A 20122-nucleotide genomic window follows, 5' to 3' on the forward strand; every position below is an offset into this window, starting at 1 on the left:
GTTTGGTCAGTAGCGTGGTTTGGCTTCCGTTCCATTTGTCGCCTTTTTGTGGACCTGATTATAACTTGTTCTTCCTTTTGTCTCAACCCATTACAGTCACAGATTTCCCCCATCTGATGACAGAGACGGTGAAACTTTCTGCTCAATGTGAGGAAGCCACAGCCCAGCAGTGTCAGGCCAGCTTCCAGGTGTCTGAGGCTGCCTTTGCCATTCTCATTGGCTACGTGAACACTGATATATTTCTTTCTGTGCACGGGGACTGTTTCAAATGTCTTCTGTAAAGTGACTAAGGTAGCATATAAACCTAGTTCCTCCTCAGCAAACTCTATGAGGTAGACACGTTTATTATCTCCCGGGATGAGTTAACTGAGACTATGAACGTAGGTGATTTATCAGAGGCCACCCAGGATCAGATAGGAAGGAAGCTGCCCAGGATCATGACGCAAACCCCACCTTCCTTTCTCACAGTCCATCCTCTTACTCTGGTGCTAAATGTTGAGCATCCCTCATAGCCACACACGCGAGTCTCAAAACAGTTAGTCTCTACACTAACCTGGGCACTGCAGGCACTTGCCCATCTGTCTTCCTGCTCTATGCCACCTTCTCAGAAGCACCTGCTCCCTTGACACTCCCCCAGTGTCACCCCGCCCTGGGCTGGAGTGACTCTGCCAGTCTAGGACCTGCGTATGATAAACTACTTTCCTGAGCCTTCCTCTGCCCCCTCTCTGGCCATACATGACAGGCCATCCTCTCAAGGAACAGAGAACAGGTGCAGAGTGACAGCCCACAAACAGCATTCAGTGGGCATCCTGCCAAACTTCAGAGTCAGATCCTGAGAGCACAAGAAACAACAGGACCACAACTTGATGAGGGAAACACTCTCTGGGTATTCAGAAGGATAACTATCTGCAGGAAATGTTTGATTCGAGAATCTCATGGTTCTGATAGGAAAAGGCAAGAGTCCCATGGAAAATGTCAAGTATGAGCTCTGTCCACTGGTGGGGAAATGGCACAGTGTGCTTGTGACCCACACTTTTCATGCTGGTACCTTTTAGTGCAGCTGTCCTGAGCCTCATCAGTGTGTTGGGGTCCCCATAAGCACTGATCATGTCGAGTGGTGAGTTGATGACACCAGAGAGGAGAGTCCATCCTGACACTGGTTGGAAGCCCTTAGGTACAGGCTTCCTCTCTGGAAAGGCTGTAAAGATACCTTTACTGACCATTTCCTCTCTCAGGTCCCTGGAGGACTAGTCACCTTAAACATCCTCTGAGACATAAAGCCCCAGCCAGGTCCGCACAAAATACAGGATATCCACCATGCCCAGGGCCAGAGAAGGATCTCTGGAGACCATCTGACTCAGGAGAAACTGACCTTTGTCCCTGGAGGCAGAGCAACAAAATTGTAAGTGGTCAGAATGAAGAGAAAACGCATGGCCCATTTCTCATCTAGTGGGAACAACACAAGAGAACATTCCTGGGCAGGAGCATCATCAATCAATTACCCACCTGTCAGACAGACAAACGGCCAGCAGATACTCAGCACAATTTCTAAAAACAATAAGACAGGAAGAAGATGTTTCCACTCCAGTATCAACTACCATTAAACCACTGAGTTATTTGGAGAACAAACATTTAGAAGCAGCATTTCCAGGAATTAGTAGTTTACTCAAGTTGGTTATGCCCATAAACTGGAGGTCCCTCTCCTAACTCATTCCCACCCAAACTAAGTGCTCACCTCACCAAGAACGCTGGTGGTTCCACTTGTCCACAGACAACTAGGGAAGATGTGTGTTCAGTTCTGCCTCCCACACTGCTCATCTGCAGGAGCCTGACTCCTGGGGACCTCTGGCTGGAGACCACTGACATGAGGAACATTTGGGTTTTCACCATTAGGAATGAAGAAATGATTTTAATGAAAAGACGTTGGTAGCAGCATACGAAGTTAAGAAAAACAAACCAAAAAGAAAAATATCAAAAGGCATATGTATTTAGCACTATTATCCCAGGATATACACAGAAGAACAGGCACAATTACAAGAATACATTATCCTCCAGAATGGGATAGTTTAACATAACCTCAAATTTAATAAAACATAACACTTGTAAGCATACAACAGACTTGAAAACCTAGGGAATGAGCTTTCGAAGAAACAACGTAGAGAGCTATTTTCACAAAAAATGCACATTGTGCATTTTCCTGTTGTAAGTCACATATAAAAAACGAAAAAAGTAAGCACTCGGAAATTACATAGAAAAATGGAAAGAAATTAAACATACAGGGTTTAACATTTAGATAGCAGTCAGCTGTAAGAGAAACTCACAAATTCAAATACATTTGCAAATGCTGCTTTCAATCATGGAAGTATCCAGAAAGAAGACATGCCGGATTACTGAAGCCTTCCAACAATGCAACCAGGGAAGTAACTTTATGCTATATGTGGCTACAGCATTGAATCTGTGAGGATGGAGGCAGGAAACAGATCCACTATTAGAGAACAAGATGCTTCCCACAGAATTCATGTCATCAGGAGAAGCATTGGAGATGGAGGGGGTCAAGAATGAGAGACTGCCACAAAGTGTGACAGCCTGAAGTGGCCTGATGGACACCAAAGAGCTGCAGGAAAATGCAAGTAAATGTGTGAACCTGCAAACCAAAGAGGCTCCATGATGGGGGAGCTTGTTGGAAAGTCTGTGGAACCTGCTGCCTAAGAGGGAGCTGATGTCAAACATGGTGTTTGGTTGGGGCTGTTCCAGACGGGCAGAGCCAGAAGTCAGAAAAGTGTGCTGTGAGGCAGGCCTCCTAGGGTCCCAGGCACCTCTGTCTCCTGACAGGACAGGAGAACTGAGACTCACGGATTCTCCACTTCTGCTATCCAAACCTCATGCGTCTTCCTCTGCTCATGAACTTTAACTCAGAGCCACACACAGAAGGACTTTCAGATAGTTTCCCACCTTCCGCAAGGTGACAGCACAGTTCAGTAGAAGCCTCTGGACACCAGCTCCATCTTCATGCCACAAGTTTCTCTTCTGAACTCAGTTTATCATGTCCATTTCCAAACAAGTTCATGAACAATGGGCAAAGTCATATTATGAACATAATCACATGGGACTGTCCCCTTCCAAGAGCTTTCCACAATACTACTTCATGTTAGAAACAGATGTGGTAGTCACTAACGAGAATGAAATGTGGACTATACATCTTTCCATAAGAAAGATTGCAGAGCCAAACAGATATTCAGTCAGAAAAGCTGCAACAGTTGACCAGACGTGAAATTTCAAGAATACAAGTGTAGCATCATGAATATACACTAGGAACACAAAGAAAAGTGAGAATTGAAAAATTTTCCTCTAAAATTATATCAAATTGCACATGACTATACAAAAAACAAAAACCACTTATCCCTGGGTCCAAAACATGTTGTAATATAAATAAGACGAGTGTACACAACTGTACAATTATTTAAGGTCCAAGGTGATGAAATATGTAGTAAGATGATGCATAAATAGATGGATATTTATTATCTTCAGTGTTCATATCAGCAACATGACCTGCGAATTGGTACACTGGGGGTCCCTAGTAAAGATGAGACACTTATAAAGATGAAGCCACACATAACAATCAAAAGTTCTCTTTCCTGCCCTGAGTTTTCATGAAGAAGATAAGTGAACTGCTACACTTGAACGCTGCCCCACAGTCTTTCCAGTCCTAAGCGATCTCTCCAGTGTGTTTGCTCACATTTACCACGAGGTTTCAAGCAGAATAAAGGCTTTCTCTCAGTCCGTGGATTCAGATTTTACTCTCCAGTGTGTTCTCACAGGAATCCAGGATATGTGTGAGCTTTCCCACATTACTGACATTAATACCCCTCTGCCCATCGTGGGTTCTCAGATGACAGTGAAAATGTTGAGGCTGCATGAAAGCCTTCCCACAGGGCTCACATTTATAAGGTCACTCCACACTGTGGCTTCTGGCATGCTCTTGAAGGTAGTAGTGACGACTGAAGGCTTTCCCACATTGCTGACACTCATAGGGCCGCTCCCCACTGTGGGTTCTGGCGTGTCGTTGAAGGTCAGCGTGACGAGTGAAGGCTGTCTCACATTCCTTACATGCATAGGGCCTCTCCCCACTGTGCCTTCTCACGTGTACGTGCAGGGACGCAGAATCCTTGAAGGCTTTGCCACACTGCTTACACTCATAGGGTTTCTCTTCACTGTGAGTTCTCACATGTCTTCGACGTGAGGAGGAACACCTGAAGGCTTTCCCACACACCTTGCATTCATAGGGTTTCTCACCACTGTGAATTCTCACATGCGTTTGAAAAGTTTCAAGCAGCTTGAAAGCTTTGCCACATGGCTCACACTCATAGGGTCTCTCCTCGGTGTGTGTTCTCATATGTCGTCGGCAGGAGGAGTGAGAGGAGAAGGCTTTCCCACACTGCTGACACTCATAGGGCCTCTCCCCAGTGTGTGTCTTCACATGTTCTTGGAGGGATAAGGTATAACTGAAGGCTTTCCCACATTCCTTACATTCATAGGGTTTCTCACCACTGTGAATTCTCAGATGCCTTTGAAAATGGTGAGGCTCCTTGAAAGCTTTCCCACAGTGCTGACATTCATAGGGTCTCTCCCCGGTGTGTGTTCTCTTATGTCCTCGAAGGGAGGACCGAAAAGTGAAGGATTTCCCACACTGCTGGCACTGGAAGGGTCTCTCCCCACTGTGCAACCTTGCATGTGCTCGGCGGGAAGAGGAACTAGTGAATGTTTTCCCACATTCCTTACATTCATAGGGTTTCTCCACAACGGCTGTTGGCACATGAGTGCTTAGGCACGAGACACAACTGCGGGCCTGCCCACATTCCTCACAGGGATGAGGTTTGTGTCCAGTGTCAGATCGTTGCTGATTCTTAAGGAAGGATAAATCCGTGAGGGCATCTCCACACCCTGTGCATTCATCAGGTGTAACTCCAGTCGGACACCTCTCAGGCACAGGAAGGTTTGTAATCTGGTTCAGGGTTTCTCCACAGTGACCACCTTCACTGCTTCCGTGGAGACTCTCCAGCAAAGGACTCCTGTTCAAAATAGGAAGCACACTGTGAGGGATTGATGGTTATAACTGATTTCTTAATGATGACTTATTTACAGTTCTCGATTACTTTGACTATTTGTCATTTTCAGTAAACGTGCATGTTCTCAGAATTGTCTATAGTTTCACAAAGTAACACAGGCTCAATGCCCAGGCTGAGGACTCAAATAAAGCCAGAACTTTCAGTGGCTATTACACCTGGGGCTTCCTGATTATTCTTTCTTTCATGAGACGCTCAATATCTACATCCCGTTGAGGAAAATCTTGTCTTGTGAAAGTTTTGAGGACACAACTGTCTAGCTAGGCTTCTAGTTTTTCCTTAACATCAAGTCAGTCTGACATTGTGCTGAGACCCCTTCCTCCTGCAGGAACGCCACTCACCTCAAACAACTCTCCTGGGTTTGGTGCTGATCTTCAACGCTATGCAATGGCCAGTTTTCTCCAAAACCAGACCAGGAATCACTTCCTCTGAATCTTACTATTTTCTCCTTACTGAATAATTTATGCTTCAGAATATCCTGCTGAGGACTTGATCCGCTGGCTTTAACTTGAGTGAAACAATCTGCAACAATTCGTAGCATAATTTAATCTCTTGGGAAATGAATGTTGGGATGAAGAAAAGACAAGAGACCATATGTGGAGTTCCTGCCATACAGTGATCCAAAAACGTGACCAAATGTTATAAGGAAGAATGGAGAGGTGAAAAAAGAAAAACTCTGAGGACCTCGGATATCAGGGACCTTGGCAGAGTAGAGAAATGAGTCAAAATGGCGGACTGTTCACTAAGAAATACTTCAAAACAAATGGAGAGGGATATGGAGATAAATATTATCAGAAGAGCAAAGTACGAAGGAACTGGGCAAAGGCAGACCCCCCAATGCTCCCTGTATAAGAGGAGATACAGCAGGTCTTCCCAGGGGGCGAGGAGGGATGACAAGTCAGCAGGGAAGCCAGGTAAGTGACAAACGTCACCCTTCTCAAACAGTGGCTGAGTCCCATTTCTAATGGACATGTCCAAATGTCATTCCCTCCTCCAGAGCCTGTTTGTCCCGAGGGTGGCTGCTCCCCTGGTGTGCGTAGGCACACAGACCCAAATGGAGCCTGTGTCCACTGCCTCAGCTGCCATGGGAGATGGATGGTGTGTGCAGCTGCTGACGGCTCACGGGGAAGAGCTGACCGAGAGAGAGGACGGAGGGGAACAAACAGCCCATGAGACGGGGCCATATGTTGGTCTTCAAGGCCAGTGAGGATGGATAAGTGCCAGGTTAATTGCAGCAAAATGACCGTGTCAACTGTGTATTAACACAGTGTAACTGGCACAGGGGTGGAAACCATAGAGCTGCACCAAAGGGACACTGGAGACTATATTCATGCTTATAATATTAGGACACCTCCAACTTTTGTTCAGGAGTAATAAAAAATCCATTTAATCCATGAAACCTTGTATTTGTGGAAAAGCTATTTGACTCTAGGTGGTTCCATGGAGGCTTGGACAATGTCTCTCTTTTTTCCAACATGTTCCCATTTCCTGGCCCCAATAAAAAAGGACAAGTGCAAGAAACACCTGTTCCCTCCCAGACTCAGTGAAGGCGTGAAGCCGTCCTCACCCACGGAGGCCAGGTTCCTGCAGGTCTCCAGCATCACGTCTCTGTAGAGCTTCCTCTGAGCACCATCCAGCAGAGCCCACTCCTCCGGGGTGAAGTTCACAGCCACGTCCTCAAAGACCAGAGAGTCCTGAAACAGCCCACACGTTCTACTTCAGGCAGGCCCCGTCTGCACCAAGGGGTGTGGGAGGGTGACAGCCGGGGACCTGGACTCAACTCCTAGGACCCCTGAGCTCTCACTCTCGTTGGAAATGACAATAAAAATGTAAGTGGCACGCAGTACACTCAGCGACGGTAAGTGCTTGGAAAGCTGCAGCAAAGTGCAACCACAACAACTGACAGAGACTCATACATGCACGAATCTAAGAATTAAGAATTATGTGTTCTTTTTTTTTATTTTTTTAAAGATTTTATTTTTTTCCTTTTTCTCCCCAAAGTCCCCCAGTACATAGTTGTATATTCATCATTGTGGGTCCTTCTAGTTGTGGCATGTGGGACGCTGCCTCAGCGTGGTTTGATGAGCAGTGCCATGTCCGCGCCCAGGATTCGAACCAACGAAACACTGGGCAGTGTGCAGAGGAGCGCGTGAACTTAACCACTCAGCCACGGGGCCAGTCCCAAGAATTATGTTTTCTGAGATGGAATAGACTCTGAGGTAAGGTAAAGACTGAAAAATGAAATCATCTTTCAGGTAAAATGGAATTGGTTTCGTGGCTTGATCAAAGTTACATCCTTGTCAGCTCCAGAACTGGAATGAGAATGTCGATGTTCTGAACCCTGGGACCTGCAGTGCAGCTTGAGCCGAACAATCTCTCCTTGGAGGCAACAGTGTTGAGGGGCCTGGACTCCTCCCTACATGGCAACGGAGGCAGAGACATGACCCCTCCCAGGACGAGGTGGACACTGGGCAGAGGTGTGAGCCAGGCCCTGGGACACCTGCTGGATAAGAGGAGAGCCTGTTTCCTGAAGACTCTGGGAAGATGGAAAACCTCTCAAATAACTAATCAAGTCCCCAGAATTCCAGGAAAATGGTCACACAAACAACAGTCATTGAAGGATGTGAAAGCAATAGAGGCAAATGGGACTTTAGCCAAGAGAAAAAATACCTAAATGACTTTAGAATGCTCTGTGATGACACCACACACATGGCATAAAGAGCACTACGAAATCTAAAGATAAAACGCCCAGCTGCATCAGCTGCAGAGAAGGTCAGGCCACCTCATCTAGCGCAGCACCTGGGGTTTGCCAACCACACACCTGACAGGAGGCTCGTGTTCTCACCGTGCTTAAAGAACTCAGATCACAACCATAAAAAAGAGACAACAATATAAAGAGAAACGCTATAATTAAATAATGGGCAAGAAATGTGAGCAGACCCGTCTCCAAAGAAGAAACAAGAATGGCCAAGAAGACATGAGCAGAGGCTGGCCCTCAGCCAGCAGGGAAATGCAAATCAAAGCTACAAGCAGACCCCTGTTCATTCACTGCAGAAATGGAGCAAGTGCTGGCGGGACGTGAGCAAGGGGGAAGCTCAGCCATTGCTCACGGGCATGTAAACGGTGCAGCCACTTTGGAAGACAGTCCGGCGGGTCCTCAGGGATGAACGTCTGATAAAGCCATGCATTCCCTCTATTTCCATACCCAATACTTGGACGTTAGTTACATTGCAACAGCTTTCAGGAAATATCAATTGGATACGTCCTTTTCTGGCATCCCGACACATTCTCTGAGTCACTTGTTTTCCTTGCTACGTGGTGACTCTTCCCCTTCTTTTACATGCACTCTTACCCCTGAGTCAAAACAAGAACTAAGCCTGGTAAACAAGGCTCTAACCTCCCAATTTTTAAATTGCTTTGATCCAGAAATTCCCTTATGCCTTTATGTGATAAACACACCTAAAAGTCCTACTGGTATCATCTTTCAAAAAGCGGGCAAGGTTATAAAATGCTTGGAATGGATATGCTTGCCCCACACACCTCCTAAGGGACTCTACACATATTTTGATGGAGAGGCGGAACTTATCCAAAAGGGACGTTTACGATGTTTACAATTACGAGGCGCTGATCCTCAGGTTATCTTTTTACCTTGCACGTCTTCTCAATTTGATCATGTTATGATGACCAGTTCACAAATACAGATGGCTTTGCAATCTTATATGGGTGAGATTTCTTTTAAATCCCTGTCCCATCCGCTCTTTCGTTTTTGTACACAAACTCCGCTTACCTTCTCCTTGGTTATCTCTTCCCAACCTATTCCTGATGCCTTAACCGTGTTCGCTGACGGCTCCAGAAAAAACAGAAAAGCTGGTGTAGCTTGGTTTGCTAATAACGACTGGCAGACCAAAGTCTCAAATTGCAGAACTGGCAGCTGTGTATCTAGCCCTGTGCACCTTTCCTTCTGTTCCTTTGAATATTCTTACAGATTCCGCTTATGTAGCTAATGCTGTCCCACTTTTGCCCTCCGTTTTAAACTTTCATCCATAAAACTGGCATCCCCTATAATTCTACGGGACAAGCTATTATTGAGCGATGTCATAGAACGCTAAATGCTGGTCTACAAAAAATGAAAGGGCGAAATGAGTATTATAAGGATGATCCGCAAGGTATTCTCAATCATGCCTTATTTATTTTAAATTTTTTGAATCTAGCAGAGGATGGTATATCAGCTGCAGAAAGATATGTGGGTCAAACTCAGAACCACATGGCCCAACAAAGGCCAGCATTACACACATCTGTTTCGACACAAAATCTTGGCAAAGTGTGGATTAAACGTCCTTATACGGATATCTGGGAGGGCCCTTTTATGGTTAAATGTGGGAAGAGAGGAGCTCTTCGTGTTTTGATGGATAAAGGCATTGAGTGGATTCCATCAAAACGTGCACGGCCTGCTCTGGAATAACCGGAAAATGGACAAATGGATAAGTAAATCCGTTTTTTTCTTTTTCCTCTTTTCTTCTCTAATGCATGTTGAGGTGATTTCAGAGTATGAGAATCTCACATATTGGGCCTTTATTCCTAATCCTCCTTTCTTTACTCCGGTTACTTGGTGGCATGCCCCCTTTGTCCTCTAACGAGTCTGAGTGGACAGGAGGAACCGGAGTACCCCGACAACAGCATACAGGCCTGCACCAAAAGGAAGAAGAACCTCTGGTGATGTATGCTAACGATTCACCTTTTTGTATGGTTTATCAAAACAAAAGTACAGCATGTGTCACTCTTCAGGAACAAATGTATTTGTATTACCAACCTAAGAAAGGACAACAGGCAGCCAATCTGACGTACATTACTGCTATATCAACATCTTACAAAGACAAAAGTAACGTCACACAAGTTCCTTTTGTCCCAATTTGCCGTCCAAAAACTGATTGGCGTTACAAACATTACTCAGTACTGTGGTCCCCTTGTCGTACAGCATATCCAAGGCGGGGCAACATCTTTGGGGCCAACACGCTGGATCGGGACCTCATGGACGTCTTTTGAGTGACAATCATACTTGGGCCTTCAACAGATCAAGTCAGAAACCTATAACATGGAGCGAACATGGCCTATCTGGACCCCTTTTACAACTATCTCACAGTGAGACAGTGTGCAGCCCCTTCACAAAGGAATATGGAGGGTCGGGTTGCCTTTTATATCACGACAATTGTCCCATGGTAAATATGAGAATGCAACTGGTGATTATTCACTGACCCTGATTCGAAATGTTTCTGATACTGTTATGATCTGTACCACCCATCTTTATGTGTTATTATGGGGAAAAAATGTCCCCACTATCGAAGAATCTTCTAGTATGTATGTAGTTAATATTTCTCCCCCATATTGGTATCCTGATTGTTTAGCACATTATAATGTAACCTCGTTAAATGTGACTTATGTAATGGTGTTAAAAAGAAGAGCACACATTTGGTTACCTATTTCTTTGAATAGAACGTGGTCTGAAGAACATGCTTTACATATTCTCCTTGAATCCATGAAGAAATTACACCATAAGCAGTTTCTGGCTACACTAATTGCGTTCATTGTGTCCGCGGAGATTATCATTACATCGGCCGCTATCGCGACTACTGCCTTGGTTAACAGTGTTCAAACAGCCCATAAGGTGGAGTCCGTCTTGGTAAATGTCACTCAAGAATTATAGACACAGGCGGATATTGATAAAGGGCTAATGTCACGATTGCAGGCATTAGAGACAGCAGTCAAGTGGCTGGGAGAGCAGCAAAATGCATTAAATATGCGTATGAAACTAAAATGTGACTGGCAATTTACCATGCCATGCGTTACCCCCCTACCATCTAATAGCTCGCTGACATCTTGGCAAGAAATAAGAAAACATTTACGGGGGCATTTAATACCTCCCTGGCCAATGACATCACTGGGCTACAAGCTCGGTTAGAGAGGCAGTTACAAGAAGTACATAAGGTGTTCCCTCAACAAATATTTCAAGGCACTGAAAATGGGTTACACTGGCTAGAGCCCTCCAATTGGTTCTCGGGCCTCAATTTATGCATATTTGTTAATGCTGGTGTGATTTTGATATTATCCATGTTAATAGTTTATGTTTTACGTCTGCCGTGCTCCCTGAAAAAACAACAAAGTCAACAAGAGCAAGCATTGGTTATGATGGGCCTTCTGGCCTCAGCACGACATGATGCCTTCCTTCCTTTAAAAAACAAAAAAGGGGGAAATGTAACCACCCCTGACGGAGGAAGGGTTAATAATCACTGGAAAAGGCTTGCCAACAAACTGTGACCTGGAGGTGAGAAGGCTGGTTAGCCAAAGACGGGTAAGATCTCCAAACTGAGGCAAGCTAAGACAGGCACAGCCGCCCAGAGCACAGATGGAGACAGGATACCGGGAGCAGGAGGGGCCGTTGCCTAGGAGACCTTGCATGCTCCGAGATAAGAACGTAGGAGCACAGCAAAAACGTGATAATATCAAAACAGAGGCCGAGGGAGGGCTCCTTGAGAAATCACTAAGAATTCTTGGCATCCGCTAATTACTTTGTCCAGAACACATGTGTATGTTTAACAGATGTAAGCTGAGTATATGTGGAAACGCTGGTTATAATAACCTCAGAGTGGCCATCAGCCCTCTCCGCATCTATTCTGGTGTGCACATTGGATCGCGACACCGACACCCGAGGGCAGCACGCTGGGAGATGCCACCACCCAACCAAGAAAATAAAAGCCTTACACCTTCATGTAACAGAACAAAAGTCCAGGCGCTCGGGCGCCCTGGGGTCACAGGGCGCAGACCCGGTCAAGGACACACCGGGAGGAGCAGCGCGGTGGGAGCAGCGCAGAGCAGCACCTGCTCCACAGCGACAGGGACACGGAAGGCACGAGGTGGAACCTGGTCCTGAGCTGGGCGGGGTCGCCCTGCGGGGAGGTGGGCAGGCGGCCCCTCCCAGGGCAGGAGGGACAGAACCCGGGGCTGCGCTCAGCCCGGCTCCCTCCTCAGGGCGGACGCGCCCCTCCTCCCGGGCCTCCTTCTCAGCAAAGAGGAGCCGCTCCGAGCTCCCGCTCCGCCCCGTATAGACGCTCCTTTCACAGACCCTCTCACCAGCAGGGACCCCCGGGAGCCCGCCCCACGTGTGACCTTCACAGACTCACTCAGCGCGCGGCACACTCGGCTCCACCCACCCCACGCGCGATGCCGCCCGCCCGCCTGCTCCCCTCCTGCCCGGCAGAGGAAAGCCCTTTGCTGGGGGGTTCGGGGCTGGAGGACCTGAGAGGCGCCCTCGGCCCCGTCCCACCGTCTTCGGATCAGAGTCTCCGGCCCCCAGTCCGGACGGGGCTCAGCGTCAGGTCAGGGCGGGCCCACCCCGCGGCCGCCCCGCCGCCCCAGCCCTGACCGCCGGCCGGGGTCGTCCCGCCCCCTCGGACCCCGCCCGGACAAGGACTCGGGTGGGACCGGGACGCCCACGCGGAGCCGGGACTGGACACCGGGACCCACCCCGCGGCCGAGGGCGGGGAGTCGGGGGACCCCGGGGGGCGCAGGGAGACCCGGGCCCGCGGCCGCTTCCAGCCGGTTCCCGCCGGTTTGAACCAGCCGCTCCGGGTCCCGGCCCGGCCCGCGCACTCACCATCTCCGCCCGCTCCGACCCTCCGCGCGTCCTCCCCGCGGCCCCGGCAGGTGACAGCGACGGGACGGGACACCTGGGGCAGCGCAGGGCAGGTGTGGGCGGGGACGCGGCCGGACGAGAGCGACGTCCACGGGGATACGAGCGCGCCCGCCCCCCGGCCTGATTGGACGGAGCTCCGGCAGCCCGCGCCCTGATTGGGCGGTGCTTTGGGCCGTCCCACAGCCTCGGCTCCTTATTGGCCGGTTTCCCGAGACCCTCCACCTCGGGCAGGGAGGCCCCTCCTCCTCCTGGACTCGGAAGTCCTGACTCAGTTTCCGCAGCTGGCGCGCGGCGTCTGGAGCTAAAACTGGACAAACGGGGGTGGGTCGGTCTGGTGACGTCCGGGGTCAGGAGTCGGCTCCTGGGGAAGTCACCGTTCGTCTGTGCCCTTTAAGAACACAGACAATGACCTGAGCAGGACAGTGTCCGGGTCGGTTTTGACATACGACCTTTAACACCGGAGGCCCCGCCCATCCTCCCCGCCCCCACGTGGGGGCCTGAGGTCACACCGGGGGCTCCGGGTCCTCTGTCCTGTGGGAAGGGGGACCCCGCGGGCCCAGCCTGCGCGCAGGACTGTCCCGGCCCCGCCACCGTCGGGGACGTTAGAATCCTCACGTGTGCGTTTACTGCCAGGAAACGTTCTTTAGATCCGTTTGTGTGTGTCTGGTCTCGGGAACATAGAAAGGAAAAATTCACTATAATTTAAACAGCAGGTACTTGGGCAATTAGAATTATAACTCGGGAGACACGGATTCAGGTAGAAACCTGTCCACGAAAATAATCCATAACCAATCTATAGATGAAAATTTGGGTGAGTTTATTCTGAGCCACAATGTGAGGACCGTGACCCAGGGCCTTTCTTCCCAAAGGAAGAAAGGGCACCAAAGAAGTGGGGTGCACAGAGTGGTTATGTACCCCCAGAGAGCATGTTTCACATAGGATTGAAATGTCCCTTTTGCAACAGTCACGAGACTGCTCTGTGGGCACAGCAGGTGGCAGGTCTGCTGTCTCCAGCTGGGTGGTCACAGGTGAGCACACCTGTGTTCCTAGCCCGAGGAAAGATGCTTATCCTTAAGGAAATGCCAATGTGGGGGGACGTTGCACCTTTATCTTAAGGGCCTGTGTTCTTGGCTTTGGGACACAGCAAATATTTAAGCAGAAATACCGTGGGTGCTCAACGGCCATGTCAAGCCCTTTTGGAAAAACAAGTCAGGCAGAATTAGGTTTCCACCGAATGGCTTCCTCATAGACTCCAATATATGCTATTGCTCGCCGTTTCTATTTGTCAGGTTAAAGAGTTCTAATATGTGTGATTAAAGCTACCAGAAATTAATAAGGAAAACATATTTGTATTCCAGGAAAGTAAGGTGTAAGTTTTCAGTAAAGAAGCTAGAAAGAATGGACATATTTTGTTTGGTTGGTTAAGAAAAATAAAATTTGTCCTAAAGTTCTAGCAGGGAAAAAGAAAGGCAGGGGACAAATTCTGAATGTAAAAGAAAGTTCTAGAAGGTTTGTGAAAGAGAAATTCTGAAAAGAGTTTTACGCATGGTCAAGCTGGCTAAGATTGAAATGAATCTAATTAAGTAAATGGGTTTTAGGATGAAAAAGTAAACTGGTACCAAAGTTAGAATTTTACTTTCTCTTAAAAGGATAATTTTCTTAAATTCTTAGTCTGCTCTTGATAAGGAGGTTATAAAAGGTTTTTCCTTCTAAGTTTACCTAAAGGACAGAAGATCGATGTTTTGGTAAGATAATTTCCTATGTGCAAAAAGACAGAGGTCTCTATTAAGGTTTTTGCCGTTTCTGTTGTCACTTTTGTTAAATATTATTCAAAGCATTGTTTCAGTGACCCTTGTTTCACCATGACAAGATCAGCAACCCCTTGATCTTGTTTCAATAAATGTTTTAAAACCTTTTGACATTTTTGACAAGCTTCTCCCTCAAAAAAAAAAATTCAAGTCCTGAATAAAGGCTTTCCTTTGACTTTGGAGGAAGGAAGAGAATTTCTCTGAGGATTCTCAGAGGGCCCCTGGGACTTCTCAGAGAAATTTGCTCTCTCTTCCTATGAAGGAGGGATACTCATTAGGCTTGTTTGGTGCTAAATTGCATGAGAAGCATTGTCAAGTAAGTGATGACAAACCTTAGTATTACTCACTATTTTAACCCTGCTACATTGCTTCCAACATCACAAGGGGAGAAGACCACGCCTGCATTCTATTGTTTAATTTGGTTTACAGATGGGTCTTACTTAAACCATAAGCAGGGATGTTATCAAGCTGGAGATGCTGTCCAGCCTTGAATGCCTGCTACTTTCTGATGTGGGGTTGGTGAGCCGAGGAGTCGAAAGAAAGATTTCTTAGACTCTTAAGATCTGGCAGTAGTGCTCTTTTATTTAGAGAATAGTGTGGAATAGCATGGGGACAGGACCCATGGGCAGTCAGAGCTCCTGCTGCTGCCCTATGAAGACATTAAATGATACGCAACATAGCCTTTTGCTGCTCGATTTAGAAGTGTCCCAAATGCGTAAGGCAGTCCTCCAAAACAGAATGGCACTGGAGGTCTTGACAGCAGCACAGGGGGGCACTTGTGCCATTATAAAAACTGAATGTTGTGTTTATATTCCTGACTACCATCAAAATATCTCAGGCTTCCTATCTGATATGAGCCACCAAATTAAATCCATGTCTGACCCTACCCTGTCTCTAAACGATTGGTTGAACTCCTGGTCAGGACCAGGTTTCTGGACTACTATCAAAACCTTAGTCATTGGGTTAATCATATTGCTCGTATTTCTTATTATAATTTGTTGTCTATTTCATTGTTTGTCTTCCGCATGTCAACAAAGTCTCACCTCCTGGACCACCTCTCGTCAAATGATTCTCTCGTCTCCAGAGGCTCTGGATGCCTTGTCAGCCTTGGACTCCACGGGCACGGCCTTCCGGTCTGCTGAACCTCCTACCTATACCTATGGCCCCATTTAGGGACAGCTTTGTGACCTCGTACAGCCGGAAGTAGTTACAGAAGAGTGACCATCGTCCATATCCCCAAAAGATTTCGGGGCCAAATGAGTTCAGGGGGGGTTTATGATGTGGATTAAGGCTGCCCCAGCTAGAGAAGCCCAAGGTGACCTGACCTACATGCCAAACTATATGACCCAGTGGACTTTTTTTATGGTATGAATTAGGGCTGCCCCAGGGAGAGAAGCCCAGGGCATCCTCACCTACAAGCCGATCTATGTGACCAGATTCGTATCTAAAGTTATATGACCGCACAATAACCAGACCCCATCTGCACTGAAATCATTTAATGACTTTTTACATCATCTTTTCTCTTTCCAGTAAAAATAAGTCACGTCCCCATGCCTTATAAAATTAGCCCTAACCCTCAACTCGGGGCAGCAGCAGGAGCTCTGACTGCCCATGGGTCCTGTCCCCATGCTATTCCACATTATTCTCTAAATAAAAGAGCACCACCGCCAGACCTTGAGAGTCCAAGAAACTTTCTTTCGACTCCTCGGCTCACCGACCCCGCATCACTTTCTATTAACTACACTAACCCAGTAAAAGATTTCCTTCTATAGGCTCAGAAAATTGCTATGGAAGAAAAATAAAACAAGTTAAAATATATATAGGTTCAACAAAAGGTAAAAAACAGTACTTTTGGAAACTTTCTCCCAGTGGCTCATATGGCCTCTACTTGTGCTATGTGCCCAAATCCAGAGAAGCCACTTCATGAGTCACAAGGCCACTTTCCCTTCCTAAGGGACCTTTTGAGGTATGACAATTGGACTTTGTCCAAATGCCACCATCTCAAGGATAAATATATCTTATAATGATCATTGTTTTGAGGCTTTTCCTGGAAGAAGAGTGATGGCTTTCAGTAAATTATTATTGAAAAGGATAATTGCTGTTTGAGGAATTCCTCCCGAGTTACACAGTGACTGGGAAACTCATTTCACTGGGTAAATAATTGAATCTATTTGTAACCTTTGGCATATATTGCAGCATTTCCACTGTGCTTACCATCCTCGATCCTCAGGATTGGTAAAACAACTAATGGCACAACCAAAACTTAGCTGGCAAAGCTTTCCTAAGCCTTTACTCTCTGATGGCCAAAAGCTCTTGTGCTCGTGCTCCTTAATCTGAGATCTACACTTTTTGTAAACATCGGCTGTCTCCTTTTGAAATAATAAAACAGCCTGTGCAATTAGATGAAGAAATATATGAACCAGCTTTGCTTAAGGGATATATTACATTGTTGTCATGGTCTTATTGATGTGCTGAACAGAATTGAAAGACTGGTAGCTGATTCTTTCACAGAGCTCCCAGAACTTAAGGATCTTGGACCATAACCTGGAGAATTTGTTTATTGAAAGAGACATCAAATAAAAGACTCTTTGCAGGCCAGTTGGAAAGGACCACACCAGGAGGAGAAGAAGACGGCATCTGTTGTAGACAGCTGTCCCAACACTCCGGACCAGGCCTGTATTGCCAACCTTCTATCTCCTCATTTAAACATTTGTTGTGCCTAAGTTGTGTTACCTATTTACAATTTGTTTGGAATGCTATCATACTTACAGTGACTAATTTGGAACAGACTGAACTTGAAGGCCAGGCATTTATGGAGTGAGTCCTAACGGAACTCAGTGGTCATGTGGAACAAATCTCTTGCCTTGGCTACTGCCTGGATGGCTAAGACCCTGCAACCTGAGTTTCCTTTAAAAGCAGGGAAGGAGTCAGGCTGAGTTAAAACCTGTTGCCAATCTCCCTCTCTTTAAGGCCGGATGGGCTTGTTCAGTGTTCCACTGGTATGGTTATATTTGCAGCTATATTTGCTGCTTCTTTGGGGCTAAAAGATGTCATTATTACATATGGAAGATCTGACTAAATTTACTCAAGAAGCCCTTAATGATAGTCAAGCAGGAATAGTCTCATTAAATACTGAAATGCCTTTAATGAGAAGGGCTGTCATTCAAAACAGAATGGCTTTAGATATTCTTACTGCATCCCAAGGTGGTACATATACAGCCATTCAGACTGGATGCTGTGCTTTTATACCTGATGAGTCTTCCAACGTGTCATCTCTGCTAAAGCACACGAAGAAGCAGGTGGATGCCTTATGTGATCCGACACCCAGTTTGATTTGTTTGGTTGGCTCCCTTTCAGTATCGGTTCCCTTTTTCGATCTGGATTGCAATTCCTATTTCTATTACTTCTTGGAATTCTTGTGCTAGTCATACTATTCAAACTAATTGTTGTTTTCTTTAATCAGTGCTGTAAAAATAGCATACAAACTACAGTAATGGTTGCTTGGTGCCTCCAGATGGTTGGCCTATCTTATAACCCTGGACAAATTGCGTTTTCTGATAAAAACTATGCGTAAGAACTCATTTTATTTTTTTTTTAAAGATTTTATTTTTTTCCTTTTTCTCCCCAAAGCCCCCCAGTACATAGTTGTATATCCTTCGTTGTGGGTCCTTCTAGTTGTGGCATGTGGGACGCTGCCTCAGCGTGGTCTGATGAGCAGTGCCATGTCCGCGCCCAGGATTCGAACCAACGAAACCCTGGGCCGCCTGCAGCGGAGCGCGCGAACTTAACCACGCGGCCACGGGGCCAACCCCAGAACTCATTTTAAACTGTTTTCAAATATGTTGAAGTCTTATCATTCTTACTGTGCTTGTTCTATGATCATATGCAACGTAAACGTGAAGAGTCATAGAGAAGCATATACACAATGTCTATGCAACAATCTAAAATTAATTGGAAATTACATGACCTATGAGATGCTTCCTCTGTTAATATATACCTCTATGCTTATCCTCTATTTCCCTCCGGACCTGCATGATTGGGCAAATAAATGAGATGAAAGCCTAGCACCGAGGGACACGATGGACCCAGGGCAGGCAGCAACCACCCTGGCGCCGAGGGACAATATTTTGATCATCAATGCTTTCTATCGAAAGATTAGAGATCAAAAGGGAGAGATGACAAATAGAAATGGCAAGCCATAGGATATATTGGAGCCGGGCCCGCCCTGTCTGGTGGGGCTACGAGCCGCCTGGAGGCCGGCTGAGGAGCACCCCCACCCTAGGTGTGCCATGCGGCGCGGGCCTGGGGCGGGGGGCCGCGCGCGCGGGGCGCCGGGGGGCGGGCCGGGGGCGGGTCGGGTCAGGTCGTGGGCGGGGCCGGGGACCCCCAGGGCTGCAGGCCGGGCCCAGCCAGGTCCCAGCGTGGGGCCTCGGCCAGAAGGGTCAGCCCCGGCCTCCGAGGGGGGCGCGCCGGGCTGGGGCGGACGGCGAGGGTCGCGAGGGCTGGAGGGCTCGAGTGGAGCGGGCCGGGGCCGGGGCTCGAGGTCGGCGTGGGGTTCGGGCCCGGGGCCCGGGGTCCGGGGTGAGGCGCGGGTCCCCACCTCCCCAGGCGGCGGTGGCAGGGTCGGGGGAGAGCCCGGGCCCCTCGGGCTGGCGGAGGAGGGTTGCCATATGGACAGAGGCGCCGAGGTCCCCCCGCCGTGTGCCGGCCACACTGGGGAGGCCTGTCCGTCCTTCCCTGTTCCCGCGGAGCAGCTTTGCTGAGACGTCACTGACTGCTGCAAAGTGCGCACACCGTCTGTCAAGACCGTTCCGGGCAGGGAGTCACGGCTGCTTGGCGTCAGCATCCCAGAAACAGCTGGGCGCTCCGCGTGGCAGTCTCCGCGGCCGTGTGGGGTCCCACAGCCTCATTAGGAGGGCCGCGGTTTCCAGGTGGAGTCCTCCCGGCTTTCGGCGTCCCGGAGAGGCGGATGTGCAGGCCGCCCGCCCAGTGCGCCTCTTTGTAGACTTGGCTCTCTCCGTGTCTGTCCCTTTTGCTGCTTCTGCACCCCCGGTGGTGTGACTAGGAGAGAGCCTTGACCCTGAGGCCGTGGTCAGCCTTGCACAACAGCCATGACGCTGTGGTCTGAGGCTGCCAGGCCAAACTGCCAGGAGAGGGCCCGGCAGGGTGGGTGTGCAGGCCTGCACCCTGCAGTGGTGGTCAGTGTGGGGACCCAGCACTGGGCAGCATCCAGGTTCCAGGACAGTCAACCAGGTGTGATGGACAAGGAGCCTTTAGGGGCTCCAGCTCAGATGCAAGTTGGCATCTGATCCCAGACTTAGCCACAGCTCCATGAAGCAGGTCCTGCCAGACCCGGGGGGGGGGGGGGGGTCTCCGTGGTCAAGGGTACCCAGGCTTCAGAAGAGGGCATGCAGGGGATGTCAGGGATTTGGCCCCACCCTGCTGCCCCACAGCCGGTCATTTCCTTCTGCAGCTGGCTGATGTGTCCAGTTTGGGACCCTTGG

The 20122-nt window shown here is 48.2% G+C and overlaps 1 protein-coding gene and 2 long non-coding RNA genes across 3 annotated transcripts in view; 2 read left to right on the forward strand and 1 right to left on the reverse strand.

Annotated features, from left to right (window-relative positions):
- The window catches only part of LOC139041268 (uncharacterized), a 21768-nt gene extending 18262 nt beyond the window's left edge, over positions 1-3506 (forward strand). Inside the window, exon 2 of the long non-coding RNA XR_011496096.1 lies at positions 97-3506. This is a non-coding gene — a long non-coding RNA (uncharacterized lncRNA). The remainder of the gene's footprint in view (positions 1-96) is intronic.
- On the reverse strand, positions 959-12897 carry LOC139041266 (zinc finger protein 77-like). Its single transcript, XM_070491689.1, is given in 4 exon segments — positions 959-5069; positions 5465-5645; positions 6691-6817; positions 12772-12897. Coding segments are annotated over 4 exon segments (1593 nt in total). The 5' UTR covers positions 12775-12897; the 3' UTR covers positions 959-3787.
- A 236-nt stretch (positions 12898-13133) lies between these two features.
- LOC139041269 (uncharacterized) lies at positions 13134-19376 on the forward strand. The gene is made up of 2 exons (XR_011496097.1): positions 13134-13523; positions 15656-19376. It is a non-coding gene; the product is annotated as an uncharacterized lncRNA (long non-coding RNA).
- The last annotated feature ends 746 nt before the right edge of the window (positions 19377-20122 follow it).

The sequence above is a fragment of the Equus asinus genome, chromosome 20, assembly GCF_041296235.1.
Source record: "Equus asinus isolate D_3611 breed Donkey chromosome 20, EquAss-T2T_v2, whole genome shotgun sequence".
In the NCBI taxonomy this organism is placed as follows: Eukaryota; Metazoa; Chordata; class Mammalia; order Perissodactyla; family Equidae; genus Equus; species Equus asinus.